This window comes from Pyrenophora tritici-repentis, chromosome 2, assembly GCF_003171515.1.
Source record: "Pyrenophora tritici-repentis strain M4 chromosome 2, whole genome shotgun sequence".
Classification (NCBI taxonomy): Eukaryota; Fungi; Ascomycota; class Dothideomycetes; order Pleosporales; family Pleosporaceae; genus Pyrenophora; species Pyrenophora tritici-repentis.
This window is the reverse complement of record NC_089391.1, coordinates 2290172-2304688: the sequence shown is the minus strand read 5'-3', so window position 1 is coordinate 2304688 and position 14517 is coordinate 2290172. Positions and strand designations below refer to the sequence as shown.

Sequence of the window (14517 nt, the reverse complement as noted above, 5' to 3'; positions counted from 1 at the left end):
CCGCTTGGTCCTGAGCACTACGCCTCGGACTTTAAAGCAGTCACCTTTCCAGTGGACCCCGACCAATCTCATGATTCAGGATGTTCCAAGTGAATTTGACAAGAGCACCGCAAGTCGTATGCGAGTGTCGCTGCCTTTGGACTTCATCGTAGTATTCCCAGAGCACTAGCATATAGCCCAGCAGCTTTCCATTATCATCCACCTCGCAAGCCCCGACTGGTTTCATGTCTTCTATCTGTATCGTTTCCTCCATGGTGCCTTACCAAGTATTGCGCTGTCTTGAACATGTCCGATAAGCGACGATCCACTTTGGCGCATCCCAGCCGACCATTGCGTATGCTCTTGCATCCCATACTAGTATTACTAGTGACCGATTCAATCCGATTTTGTCGAGCATAGCTAATCATTATGTGCCTTCGCACAGCGTATACTGCCATGATATCTGTTGCGGTAGAACGTAATTTCATGTATTGTGCTCTCGTGTTCTGTTGTTCGTGCTCTGCTCTCGACCAGGCAGCAGCAGGGTCTATTTACATGACGTATCCGTTATACAGCTAAGGTAAGAGGTGCTCAATAAAGTGAGGAAGCAGCACCAGACCACTAACACGTGATCTGCTTCTCCTCATAACCGTCACAATATCCCTTGAGCCTGCGCGAAAAGGCAAGTCCGAAGTCTGCACAACAAGCACAGCACAAGTCCAGCTTGCCTAAGCCAGCTTATGAATTCTCTCCGCATCTGAATCGGTGCGCATCCATGCTCGGCCAGAGGGCTTGTATGATGCCTTGCTGCGTGTGCCACATGCAGGTGCTCTTCTCGGATTCTTCCAGTCGCTTTCTCTCTCCTACAAGCTCGGCCAGCACCCGGATATGCGTCGTAATATACGGAGGAGACCTTGTTTACTTGTTGTGTGCTCACATGGGCCAGCGATCGTGCCTTAGGTGGCTTCTCTTCGACTGTGGCCTCACACTCCTGGATCCCGGCAGCAGAGGGCGCCAGTACTTTTAGCCCTTCCTTATTATGATTCCGGTGTATTTGAACCGAGAGGACGTATCGTGGTAGTTGTATCGCAGATGTAGCAGGCGTTAGAGACTATGGTCTCAAGCAGGGTGTAGTGGCTACAATAAGTTTCGTAGCGCGCCTGACTAGAACGCCGAAGGAGTCGCATACTGGTAACATATTAGTGCTTGTCTTTGGTCTATAGAAGTACTTCTTGAGATGGTCGTGGCGGCTGTGTAGAAGAAGTGCGACATTGGTGCCAGTAAGCAAAGCAAGCCGTGGCAGATACTATAACATGGCACGTGAGACTACGAGAGAAGGATATAGGGACTGTAGCCTACGTATAAGCTGTAGGTGTCCCATACCCATATAGATATCCGGTGTAGCTATCCAGTAGTGCTATTAGAGTGCCGCCGTGTAGGCGCTGGGAGGGTTATGAGGCGCGTCACGAAGTTGCAAAAAAAGAGTTTAGTAACTCAAAACACCACAACAGCAGCGTAAAAAGAGCAATGCACCACGCACAACAAAGCGTAGAGGTATTGCAGAATAACAGAATCGTTTATTACACCCGGCAAAAACAGATAAGCCAAGAATTTCTCAGCTCAAAAAGCAAAAAGTTCGGCTACCGGGCTCCTTGTTAGTCCTTATACATACCTGCCTGATAGCTTACATCTTTGTCCGGAACTGGAATCGAACCTCGCCGCTTGCCGGACCTTGAATAATACAGAAATTCCACTCACCTTCCCAAAGGAATGCTACATGTTCTTCCTGTAAACCGAAGTCTACCACTCTACCACTCGGCCATCCTCCGTAAAGGACAGTTGCATCGGGTGTCGGTTTCTTTGCGTTGATGGAATACTGACGCCTTAACTAAATTATAACCAACAACAAACATTGTACGCCACAACCTAAGCGAAAGCACCTTTTTGGGGTATTAGGTGACGGTGAGTAGACAGACAAAGCACAGTCCAATAGCGTAAGGCTGCCTACACTTGAACTAAGCATATGAACGCAGCGATACAGGTATACACGCCTTATTAGGTGCACCACCGGCCTTTTGTGTAGTCTAAGTGCGATTCTATGTACTACACTGTAGGCTCCGGACTCACAAGCTTACATATCCCACCTTCATCCTCTTTTGCTCCAAAAATAAAGCCATGCACATTAATTTACCGCATCATATGCCCAGCTTCTAATTGATGCCAGCCTATTCCAGCTTAAACCTTCGTCGAATTGCACAAAGATAAGAAATCATACGATACTTGCACAGAGGGATGTAATGGAATAACGCGCACAAAATAAGGACTTGAGAGGACTAAAGACTTGAGAAGACCAAGGACTCGAGAAGAACACAACACAGGAAACTTAATGCTTGCTTCTATATGGCTTTTGAGGGCAGTGGTGAATAGCTACAGTTGGACGGTCCCAAGGTTGACAGCGATAAACAAGCGCGCCGACGCCGTCTATACTCTAATGCGTATTCCTTGTCTCTAGATTGCTACATAATGTCTATAATGGTACTTCCCAGACTTCTGGAAATACTGCGGTTAAGAAAATCTAATGTTAGGATCGATTAGTATAGGTTGCATACAAAGATGCTATCAGTGACCTAAGACGAGTCTGCAGGCAAACAAAGCAGTGAGACATCAAATAGACATCAAATAGACATCCATCGCAAGAACGCGGTATATTTAAAGGTAGTACGAAAGAGAGCCTTCGGTTAAAAGCAGGAGAGTGAAAGATCCTGGGAGCTCAGGTGATTTGCTCCGCCACTGTTCCTCAACTTTACCACAGGCAGACAAGATTGCACCTGCTTACCTCACCTCTCACACTACTCTCCAAGAAGTCTCTTCGCTGCAAACACCACCATAGACATAAGAGCAGCAGGAGAAGAGCTCTATCTCGTCGGCATTGGCTACAAGACATTTCCCGAGTGCGCAAGGCGCTGCAAGAAGCTGACCGCGAAAAAAGATTCATAACGCCTTCTCATAAACGCCTAGATTAGGCTGAGCTTCCACAAGACCTGGAGAGCGGCGCGATCTGCTACAACGTGTGCAGCGGTAAGAACGAAGGTAATATTAGGCAGCCTCTCATCTTAGCGCGTCACTCACCTGAGCGAAGCTAGGCGGGACTATCGAGCTTAACCTCTTTCATATCTACGACAATAACACCCACTCTCTCCACAGCCAATACTCCTCCATTATATACTACAATGTCGATTCCCGTCTCATACATGCCTTATCCCCAGGCTCTCTTGACGCAGACTGTCCCCGCACCCACAACAGCTGCCTACCTGCAATCCACCTTCACCCCGACCGATCCCAGTATGACCACTGCCGGGCTTGCCAGTATGCACACAGTGACTACGGTTCCCACGGATGGAGGAACCGTTACCGCGACGATTACTATCCAAACCAATCCCTTGGTAGTGGCCATCATCACGATGGTTGGCCCAGGCTGGGAGTGGGCCTCGAACGGCATTACTATGAAAGAGACCTCGCCCATCTCTACATTCGCAACTTCGTCCTCCTACAATCCCGCGACCTTGCCCCTCTCCAAGATTGCGACATCATCATTCTCGACGCTTTTGACCTCAACCCTCTCCATGGCAGGGATTTCCTCGCACTCGCCAACCGCCACTCTTTCTTCAGTGACCAAGAGCACGGTGGAAACATCCCTTCACACAAGTACTGAGACACCACAGGCAAAGCCGCAGTCTGATATCTCCAGCAACTGGTAAGCATTTCTGTTTTGTTCTTCAAGTTTAAGCACTAATATAATAAAGGATCCATCGCGCTGGCATGTACGGTGGTATAATTGTTGGTGCAATTTTTGCTCTCATCATTATCCTCCTAGCAGTCCTCGCTTTGCGCCGTCGTGCTACCCGCAAGAAGGAGCTGGAGAGTCTCCGGCCTATCCGCCTGCAACCTTTGAGGCAATCCGGACTCCGCCGTAGCGACAACCCAGTATGGCCGCTCGCGCCTCCTGCCCCGAGGCAGACGTTCGGAGAAACGATCAGGGCATACGCAGCGGACAGTCGCGACACCAGTACTACATTCCGTCCGGTCCGCACTCTAAGCCAAACTGAGGCGATGATTAGGGACCGTATTGCGACCACAGGAAGGCCAGACCTTCCTCTCAGCGCAACACCCAGGATCTACAGGTAGTGGGGCTACAAGGGCTGAGAACTGCTGGGTGCAAGGATGTCGATAATGGGTAGTAGTTTCTTCAAGTAGATACTTAAAAAGTATGTCATAACCAAGCTGCAGTTGTGTAGGCTACAGGCTCTTCTCAATCGCACATATTGCTATGAATATGTCACCTGTGATGCATACCATGAGAGCTTTGTAGTCATGTTCCAACCTTAGGAACACCTAGTATGCCTATGCAGCCTTTTCTCGTCCTCCTCATAATCACATATAAACCATTTTGGTATCCAAAGGAGATAGAGGAGACGCACAGCGCCTGGAATTTCTGGTATTTAGTTAGGTTCGCAACTTCCGGGGTTTTGTTGAGGTGATGGATGACATCACGCACACCTGTCCGGTTCTCCGCTTCGCTACCATAAAACGCGATGTTCTTTCCGGATGCAGATCAACGCAGACAGTGGGTGGCATCCTATCAATAGATTTCACTTCTCCTCGTGACTCCTGCGGCTCTCCGTCCTGCGTGCTTATTCGGATTCAGTGAGAAGAAAGCGATGTGGCCTCCTTGACCGCGCTGCACTCCAACAGATGCCACGCACCTAACCCCCCAATCTTCGTTGACAATTCGATATTATTGTTAACCTCGTTAATACCAGACCTAGCCCGAGCCACACGCGATGCATGCCGATAAAGCCCTTATTTTCCGGTAGCTAGCATCTGATCATTGGCGTCTTACCCCACAGGTTCCGAGTGGTGTATGTGACTTAAGCCAAGGATTTCAGCACTTTCGGTCGTCACATCACCGCCTGGATCAGAGGCGCATACGCATAATGGGGACCTCTGAGTCTTTCAGAAGACTAATCAACAAGTTCTCGTCTAAATCATCGCTCCGAGCGGCCAACAACAACCAGTCCCACCTCGTCGCACCATCCTCATCGCCAGCTCAATCGCACCCAACGAAACACTTCCTCCTCCCAATAAACCCTGCGGAGGTATCAAAACACAAACATGACCACGTACCGAAGCATCTCCCCAAACACACTGATGGATGTAACGAAGTCCGATACTTCCTCTATACGGTGCTTACGGTGAGGACATTTGGTCTGACCAAGACCTGTCCGCAATGGGTCCTTGAGACCTGTTGGTCTTGGAAAGGGAAGGGATACGAGTTGCTTAATATGGATGATCATGCCCTACGAGAGATATGTCCGCTATTTCCCGGGTCTGCGCCTATTGATCCATCGCTTTACAAGGTCGAGGACTTCCCTCCCCCAGAAGTCAGGGAATTGATTGGAACAGCTCTCCTTGTGGCGATGCGCGAGTGCAAAGCTACTATGGACGTTCGCAGTGAACACATACAGCAAAGACTGGTGACAGAAAGGAAACGGGCGCTTACTCGCGTGACACCTATGCCTCCTCCAAACACACGTCGCATATCTGTCGACAGCGATCTTCGAGATCGGGTCAGTAGCTTTTCCTCTTTGCAGGATCCCTCCACTGCAAGGACATCCCCTCCTCCCTCTGCCCCAATCTCTTTAGGAGGACGACAATCAGTCATTACCGACACAGTGATTCCGGACTCGGCGCGAGAATACGGGAGACCCACGGTGCAGAGACAACCTCGACCGGATACGTTACCGACACCCAGGATAGAAGAGACCACGTCCAGATCGGGAGCTTCGATGTCTAGATTGGGCCTTGAGGTGCCTGAGCAACGTCCCATGAGAAGCTACAATAGCGTCCCACGTCAGTTACGAAATTGCCTGAGTGATCTATCAGCTTCCCAGCAAGATCAGGGAACGAGAAACGTTCAAGCGCAGCCACAGTTACTATTGGGCAGACTACCTGTTGCTCCTACCGTATCTGGGTACAACAACATAACCACATCTAATGCGGATAGCAACGTGCGTCAACAGGTGTACATGACCAGCCGGCAACCAAACGAGCGGCAAATCAACCAGCCATCGAGATATCGCGTCCAGAAAAGCTCAATAGACGATTTACCTTCCCAAGCTCACCGGCAATACAACGTTGGCGATCTAAGAGGCCCGGGGTCGCAAACTCGCAAACAATCCCACATGAGATTCCCTTACAGCGTTCAAGAGCGGCAATCTCCCCAGCCCTTCGCTGGGCGGCAGGAACGTGCCCCTTCGCGAGCAGCATCGGTCCCAGATACTAATCTTAGTTGTCGCACATACGCAGAAAGGCTACGGCCGTCCACTTCGACGTCTATCCATATTCACATACCACCCTATCCTAACCCTGAAGTTATTCAACATACCATCGCAAACGAGGACATGTACATGAGCCAAAGAAGCCGTCAAAAACGCCATCCATCGCTAGCAACATCGAATTTCCCTCCAGAATCTCTGGAGACTAGGGCGCAAACTCACGCCCAATGGCAAGGCAAGAGGGTCCTTGCGAGCGCAGCAAGGCTTCGACAGCGACAAGATCAAGTCAGATCGCCTGCCCCGATACAACACAACGATCAAGCAGACGTGGGAGAATGGAACAGAGCACAAGCTACGGATCTACATCGCCTAGCAGAACACCGCGAACGGATCGAGAAGATAATAGCCCCTGGCAAAGAGGTGGACGGAGTCGTGCGAGGATCGGGCGGCAGGCAGACGTGCTACCAGATGATTGAGCAGAAGTTAAAGCAGAATCAAAGACCGCAAAGAGGCACAGTAGGAGAACAGCACCATGAGAAATGGATGAGATAAATTTGGCGTTAGTCTTTGGCGCTGTTGTTCGAATTCGGCTCCTGCCCAGGTGGTGATGATAAAATTAATGTACAACTCAATATTGCGACTAAAAGCATTGCAGCTTGCGCGCTCACAGCAAGAGGTGGTGATGATTAGGGTGATGCGTCTCGATTAGGTAAGGCGTGAGTTCCCCGCATGTGAACATCGCGTGGCAGCAGCATCGATTTTCCAATCCACCATCATGGGAAAGTTGGCGCAATTGCTACGCGGGAAGAAAACTAAAATTAGCGTTCCTGACATTCAAGTACGCTCAGTCGCAACTATCGTTCACACAAAATCTGATTTTTCCGTAGTGTACAACCCTTCGCGGCAAGTTTCTGGACCTGCCAGGCGAGATCCGCAACCAGATCTACTCATATATCATCTATCCCGACTTGCATTCGGTAACCATTGCAAATTGCGCCATACCTGAGCATCTCGCTGCATCGGTACTCCATCTTCCTCTCTTCCGCACTAGTCACCAGATCCGGGCAGAAGCCCTGTCCTACCTCTGCGCCAACATTCCTTTAAGAATCCTTGGTGTCCGGACCGCGAACGTCTTTTTTTCCTGGGCAGGGAGCGCTGTGTCGGATATCAAGTCCCTTACCATCGCCCAAGTGGTGCTTGATGTCCGTAGGGACAACGTGGACAAGTTCTTCGAGGTACTGGACACAATGCATGGGTTGGTGGAGGTGAGACTAGAGATTGTGGAAAAGTTTGAGACTTTGGAAAAATGCAAAGAGAATGTAGAGTTCATGAGGCGTATCAAAACACTAGAAGAAAGAGGCGTTCATGTATGGGTAGGGTCTACTAATGGACTACGTGGTCTCTAAACAGAGGTGTGTGTGAATTGGGCTTTTAGAGAATATGATTGTTTCATATTTCTTCCTTTAATATTACCTCGCCGTGGTAGATAGTCTAAAGCCTCGTGTATTACAGTTGAACAGCACGTCGATTCCAACTATACGCTCACGTAACCTATTGTGGCTTCGGCCTTATCATAACATGACTCTCATCCGTCCCCGAAGATCCATACTTTGCCAAATCGAAAGTAACGACCTCCACGGTCTGGAACCCCATCTTCGTATACAGCCGTCTTCCCACCGGCGAAGACTCTAGGAAACTAGGTAGTTGCGCTTCATCCGCTCTTTTAGTACCCCAACCCACGAGCAAGGCACCTGCGCCTCTGCGTTGATGATGCGGATTTGTTACTAGAAGATGCAAGACTACGTGATATTAGTGCCGCTCCCTCGGATAATCATGCAAAACTCACAGTAGAAAGGCTTAGTCCCCATATACTGCTTCCTAACCCTACTCAAGAAAGCCCAGAAGTCAACCAATGCCGGATTCTCCTTGTCCTTCTCATCTGGCCCCGGGCACATCTTCTTGACTTGTTCTTCCGTTTTCTCTTCTGTGTTGATGCGCCACTTGGCGCATGCGATCATCTTGCCATCGAGTTCTGTGTCGATGACTTTCAGAAACACGAGATCAGGCTCCTCTTTCAACGACTGGATTTGTCGGTCAATGATCTTCTGTCTGTAATCGGCAGGGGATGGGTTGGGCGAGAGAAAAGCAGTGATGCCGCCGCCGTCTTGAAATGCAGCGAGTTGGATATCGACGAAAGCTTCGAAGTCGGAAGGGTCTGTGATGCGGTGTACTTCGAGTGGCATGTTGGCGAGTTGGAGGGCGGTGCAGTCTTTGGTGTGTGATTCAACGGTTTCAAGAATCAAGAGGAAACTTTGAGCACTGGAACCCCGATATCTTATCACCAGTGTTGCCTTGGAGTTCAACGCAAAGGGCGCTTGCACCTTCCGTTTTGAGCGACAGCGGGGCGGTTTTCAGGTCCACATCTTCTAAGGCACACCACCATCTGCGCCCTTTTCACCCATTTTTCAACTCATGAGCCCTGCAAATTTTCTGAATTGACACGATAGACGGTTGTCAGCGATGCCCTTTCTGCGCTGCGCTGCGCAGGTCTGGGAAAAGACACTACCCATACGGGCATAGATCGGCAGACCATGGCACTGCACTGCATCCTACCTACCCAACAGCCACACTATCTACGCATTACTGGATATACGGGATAAACACTATGATTACCTCTGGCTCTGATCAGCCGTGCTCATATCCTTGGGACTGGATGTTGCAACAAAGCATATGAGGCGCAGCCTTGGCGTCTGGACAAGCGCACCAAGCCTCGGACGCCAGATGCATCGTCATTACCCGAGCGACTCTGGAAACACGGTCCTACCCTCGGAATCTTGGCTACCGTGGGTTTGGAACAGACCACGGCCTCACTTATGAAACGCAATATGATACGAGAACCGGAGACCTGGTACGGGCTGCTGAAACACCCACAGAATACAGACACGCCGTGACAGAAGTCAATGCCATGAGCCATGACCTCAATGGCGCAACACGAATCCACGTGTTGTAGTATGAGCCTTGGTTTCGCAGCGCGCGCTTAAAGGATTGCGCCACAGAGATGGTACAATTGACAGGGCTAGATCGCCTCATGAGCTGCGACGAATGTCAAAAAAGAAGGAAGCGGATCACGGAACTGATGCCTAACTAGTAGAAACTTCGCCAAGTACCTCAGATCGATCATCCCGTGCCGTTCCTACCGCCTCTCCGCCCGTCGCATCCATGTCACACATCAACCACCTACCTCGGCACTTGGAGTCGCAGGACTTGTCCAGGCATGCCGAAACAACTGATGTCCTCTTGCGGTTATGTCTCCTAGCACGACACCAATCCCGTTCACGGATGAGCTCAGGTTGATATCCAAAGATGGATGGACCTTGTTCTCACGACGCATCTGGCTGCCAATACAGGTTCTCTACAGAATTCTGCATGAGCTCGCGGTCTATTTCCACAGTACGTGGAAACATGACAGGTAGGTGTACAGTGTTTGAAGGGCTTGGAGCTTTACAATATCCTCGGCAGTGACCGCGTGATAGATAGGTGGGTTGGCTTATAATAAGGTAGACAGGCTGCCACTCTCAATTCGACAATCAGCCTTTTAATCATCTCTTCTTCTCCTTCTCACAATACCCACTTCGCAGTTATCTCTTATAATAAGCATCGCATACTCTTCTCCACACACCATCTCACACTCCCACAAGCATATCATCATGAAGTCCGTTCTCTTCTTCCTGCCAGCCACTACCCTGGCCGCCCTCACGTCCATCACACAGAACGATGTAACAAACGGCAGTGGCTGCAAGGCAATGACTATCCTCTTCGCCCGTGGCACAACAGAACTGGGCAACATGGGCAGCGTGGCAGGACCACCTTTCGTCAGTGCCGTCGGCGCAATGATGGGAGCCAGCAACGTCGCCGTACAAGGCATCGCCTACCCAGCTGATGTCCCGGGTTTTCTTGTCGGTGGCGACGCAGGAGGCAGCAAGTTGATGGCGACCATGGTCGGTCAGGTCAGGGCCGCATGCCCAGACACCACATTGGTCATGGCAGGCTACTCGTAAGTCATTTCCTCCCACCCGACCTCCTTAGGACAAGTCTCTAACAAAATCACAGTCAAGGAGGCCAACTCGTACACAACGCCGCCTCTATGCTTAGCGCCGCAGACACAGCCTTTGTCTCCAGCTCCGTTATCTTCGGTGACCCAAACAACGGCAAGCCTGTTGGTAATGTCGCTGCTGCAGACACCAAAATCATCTGTGCAACTGGCGACCTCATTTGCGCTGGCCAGGCTGTTATCCTGCCACCGCATCTGTCGTATGGCGCGAACGCGGGTCAGGCGGCTAATTTTGTTGTCGGCAAGATGGCGGCGGCGAAGGCGAAGCGTGACCTGCTACCTGGTCTTGCTCCTGAGCGGGTGGCCAAGTTTTATGTTTCGTAGATGCTGAGGATCAAGGGACAAGGATTGGATAGGTTGGGATGAGATTGCTCGCCTTGATATGGATGGGGTTTCCTTTGTCCAGGTCATGTACAATATTATGGTCGATGAGATGAATGGCTGCAGGCTCAGCTTAATGTATACATACATGTATCTGGGACGCTTGATCGTTCCCTCATGACATATAATTTGAATTCGTTATAGTACTAATAAATGATTCACACATAATTTGTGGGGGATAGTGGGTGCTGGAAGAATTGAAGGATTGAACTGAGGTTGTATTGTCTGAGTCTACAAACTGTATATGTAGGTGGGTGACCGTCAACAGCGCTAGTCCCAGATAGGCATCGGTCCATTACAAAGGTAAGTTGCGACTACAGGAGCAGAGCAGGAGAGACCCCAAACCGTGACATAATTCCACATTACAGTCTCTCTATTCCACACATCCTACTATCACGCAAATTCCTATTCCTATTCCTATCCTTACTTTTAAAGACACAATCGCTATGACCCCTACTAACCCTTCTACCCGTACTTAGATCGCATAACGTACCAAAGAACACATAAATTCTGAGACTAGAAAAATCAACGTTACGCGTTTCGTCACAGCGAACGACTCGCCTACGCGAAACAGAACGTGTTTGACTGCATGGACCACATAGACCCCAGGTCCCCTACTCTACCAGTACCGGAGAGTGCCGCTGTAATCAATGGTTTGTACGACTTTTTTGCCTAAAGCGGGATGCATTTGTTCGGGTTGAAAAGACGTCAGTCAAGCAGTGACTGTGGATTGGAAAGACCGCCACACGGACAACCACACCACCCACCTTATCCCAGGCACCCCCTAACTAACCGGCACAAAAACCCTATCAACATCCGGCCCCCACCCACCATCCACACCCACCAGCTTTATTTCATTCCCCTCGCTCTTCAAATCCACATGGACAACCGAACTCCCCGGCTCACTCCCTCCACTCGGCAAAAACGCCGCCTTCTGCGCCTTGCCATTGACCACCACACTCGCATATCTCTGTCCATCATCGCCATTCCTATGCTTGATTCTCAGCGTCGTGCGCCCCGCAACATCACTTTGCGCATTCGCAATCGTCACGCCGCCGACCGTGGGTCCCCCAATGTAGCCAGCTGCTGACCCGCCAGAGCAACCTGAACACGAAATCGTTTTCGCGCCGTTGGAAAGCGTGGCTGATTCACCTTCGTAGGCGTTTTCTGTGGGCCCGGCGGATGACGCGCCCGTGCTGGGGTCCAAGATCCAGTTCACAGCATTCTTCATGGATGCCGTGGTGCCGGAGAGGGTGAGCGGCAGCCAGATATAAGTACTCCGCATGAGGTTAGACGACACCCAGCGGTCGCCCATGTACATGAAATTGTTGTTTCCAAGCGGGAGGACGAAAGTCGTTTGTGAAGCATAAGTATTAGAACCCGAGTCTGCGAATTTCTGCCATGAGGACCAGGGGCCGGAGAGCGAGGTGGCGGTGCTGTAGTAGTTGTCGTTGGGGTTCCAACCGGAGAGTTGGGACGCGAACATGAAGTAAACTCCCGACCGCTTGATTAGGGCGGGTGCTTCGTATTTTTCTTTCCAGGTGTAGATGTTTTTTGTTATGTTGAGGTAGGTGTCTGAGAGGCCGTTTATGCGGAGGCCATTCTCACGCTGGGGGGGTGTTAGTTGAGATGGAGCTGTGGGCTGGTGAGAGGGGGGTACGTACGTCTTCGGTGAGGAGGTAACCTTTGCCGTCGTCGTCGACGAAGACTCCGGAATCTCGGCTTTGGAAGCCCAAGGGTTGCTCGCTACGCACGTAGGTGTATTTTCCGCAGACGGTGTCGCCTATTGCTACGCCGATCTTTGCTTCTTTGTAATCGGAACTGTCGATGTGCATCCACAGTAGATACTTGCCGGTTTGCTTATTGTGCATGATCTTTGGCCTTTCAATTACACGGTTGGGGCCTAGGTCACCGGATGAGGTACGTGAGAGTAGAGCACCTTCGTAAGTCCATTCTACAAGATTGGTAGACGAGTAACAGTTCACGTTCTGGAATGCAGAGCCATTAGTCTTGTCCTCTCCGACCCTTGCCTGTATGTGAGCATAATTCGGGTCTGTATCATAGTAGTGTAGCTAAGGCTCACCAATACCACTTATTGCTATCTTTGATGATGCCACCGCCGTGGGCTTGGATGTGTTGACCAGTGTTTGTCTAACGTTATGTCAGCGGTCGTAGATACAGGGATAGTATAGGGACATACCGCAGTCCAAGTCGCTCCCGGTACAATCTGAAGCGATGCATTCACGACTGAAGCCAGCAAGGCCGACGTTGCGATATTAAGAAAACGCATCATGATTTTGTATTTGGGAGATCACGATGCAGCTCACGACCATCGACGCATGAGCACAGGGACTGAGATATACTTCCTCATGGTCTAAAAGTACTAGCTTAATGCCTGTCCATGTAACTTAAGGTGTCGATCGTCTATTGATGGAAATCCCATCGTCCCCGGACGGTGTCACGGGTAAACACCATGTTTCAATAGCATCAGCGGCGTAAGGATAACGGGGACAAGGATGCATTAACAAATTGCGGAGGACCATCCGCGCACCGTGCAAGGAGAGTCCTGTCCCGAACGATGTGTATGGCCACCCTAACAAACTCTCTCTTGCGGAGGGTATTAAACCGATGGCCGAGCACGAGCTTACCAGACACGCACTTGTGGTAAGGATGAAGCTTGCGGAAGCTTGTATACAGTAGGAAGAATATCCGATGCGGGGATCATGTTGGGTGTCTGTCTTGTAGGGATCTGTATTGTTTGTATATTGAAGCTTGGAATTGAAGTAGAGTAGTGCCAGCGTGACTCGCTCAATGAAGAAGTTGGGGATGCTGTGTACCTGCGTGCGGGATAGTCTGCCGTCATCAACTGCAACCCTTGAACGACGCTTATTTGGCGCCGAACTGCCGAGGAATCACTGGTAAGTCGACTGGGGATCTACCAGATCAATTCTGCCGCCAGCTGCTTGTATACCCATATGGCTTCGTCACTCACAGGGAGCAATTTGGTACCTGCTCGTTATAATCTCGTTGCTGCATTGCCTACCCATGTATAATTGATGCTCTTCGTGGTCGTCTATTACGCATGAGCTTCTCCGGTGTGTTCCTTCATCCGCCGGAGCTTGGCGACAACGTGCTGTGTATGTTGTCGATCTGGGCTGCCTCATCAGGGTATGCGATGGTGTCCTCGTACTTGCCCTGCGGCGCAATCTATCTTTGGAAGCCCCCGCAAGAGCTGCAGGGAACTATGTTGTGACCGAAGCGGCTCTACACGATGCCAGAAGAAGCCGTCATGATGCTGGTGGGCAATGCGCTTCGTACCTTGTGACGCCGCTCTCCTGCTTGCTCGAGCTCTGGGATCACCGAAGCACCCGTTGCCTGGTCTCTCGTGGCTTGAGAATCAATATTGATGAGCCCCTGTCGCTGTACTGTCCCGTAGTAGCCTCTCTGTGATGCAGGAGGATGGTAGGAAGGTGATGCAGTGTATGGTAGTTAAGCTTGCTGCAGCAGCTCCTCGGTGGCTGGCATGGTTGGCTGAGCATGCAGAGATCTGGGCAACGGCAGAGGCTGCGACGATGGTTCCCCTGCTGCAGCGACCTCGTTTCTCAAGCTATCAGGGTCAGAAATGGTCGCTGGGGGTGCTGTTGCCATCTGCACGCAGCGCAGCCGTTCGTGAGGCTCTAGGCAAGCTATCGCGTCGGCCGCAGAGCCTCG

General features: G+C 50.7%; 6 protein-coding genes across 6 annotated transcripts; 4 read left to right on the top strand and 2 right to left on the bottom strand.

The window, feature by feature from the left end:
* Positions 1-3209: 3209 nt before the first annotated feature.
* On the top strand, positions 3210-4164 carry PtrM4_063310 (Tymo-45kd-70kd domain containing protein; the record flags this gene model as incomplete). Its single annotated transcript, XM_066105620.1, has 2 exons — positions 3210-3733; positions 3783-4164. The coding sequence occupies 2 exons, from the start codon at positions 3210-3212 to the stop codon at positions 4162-4164; spliced, it is 906 nt and encodes a 301-aa protein (XP_065964247.1).
* An 809-nt stretch (positions 4165-4973) lies between these two features.
* PtrM4_063300 (uncharacterized protein) lies at positions 4974-6866 on the top strand (the record flags this gene model as incomplete). Its single annotated transcript, XM_001933047.2, has 1 exon — positions 4974-6866. One exon carries the CDS (start codon positions 4974-4976, stop codon positions 6864-6866), a length of 1893 nt encoding a protein of 630 aa, XP_001933082.2.
* A 223-nt stretch (positions 6867-7089) lies between these two features.
* On the top strand, positions 7090-7720 carry PtrM4_063290 (uncharacterized protein; the record flags this gene model as incomplete). The annotated part of the gene is made up of 2 exons (XM_066105619.1): positions 7090-7152; positions 7202-7720. 2 exons carry the CDS (start codon positions 7090-7092, stop codon positions 7718-7720), a joined length of 582 nt encoding a protein of 193 aa, XP_065964246.1.
* A 145-nt stretch (positions 7721-7865) lies between these two features.
* Positions 7866-8557, bottom strand: PtrM4_063280 (putative gnat family protein; the record flags this gene model as incomplete). Its single annotated transcript, XM_066105618.1, has 2 exons — positions 7866-8113; positions 8161-8557. The coding sequence occupies 2 exons, from the start codon at positions 8555-8557 to the stop codon at positions 7866-7868; spliced, it is 645 nt and encodes a 214-aa protein (XP_065964245.1).
* A 1464-nt stretch (positions 8558-10021) lies between these two features.
* Positions 10022-10749, top strand: PtrM4_063270 (cutinase precursor; the record flags this gene model as incomplete). Its single annotated transcript, XM_001933045.1, has 2 exons — positions 10022-10368; positions 10425-10749. The coding sequence occupies 2 exons, from the start codon at positions 10022-10024 to the stop codon at positions 10747-10749; spliced, it is 672 nt and encodes a 223-aa protein (XP_001933080.1).
* An 841-nt stretch (positions 10750-11590) lies between these two features.
* On the bottom strand, positions 11591-13096 carry PtrM4_063260 (Glyco-hydro-43 multi-domain protein; the record flags this gene model as incomplete). Its single annotated transcript, XM_001933044.1, has 4 exons — positions 11591-12415; positions 12471-12831; positions 12890-12957; positions 13007-13096. 4 exons carry the CDS (start codon positions 13094-13096, stop codon positions 11591-11593), a joined length of 1344 nt encoding a protein of 447 aa, XP_001933079.1.
* Positions 13097-14517: the final 1421 nt, after the last annotated feature.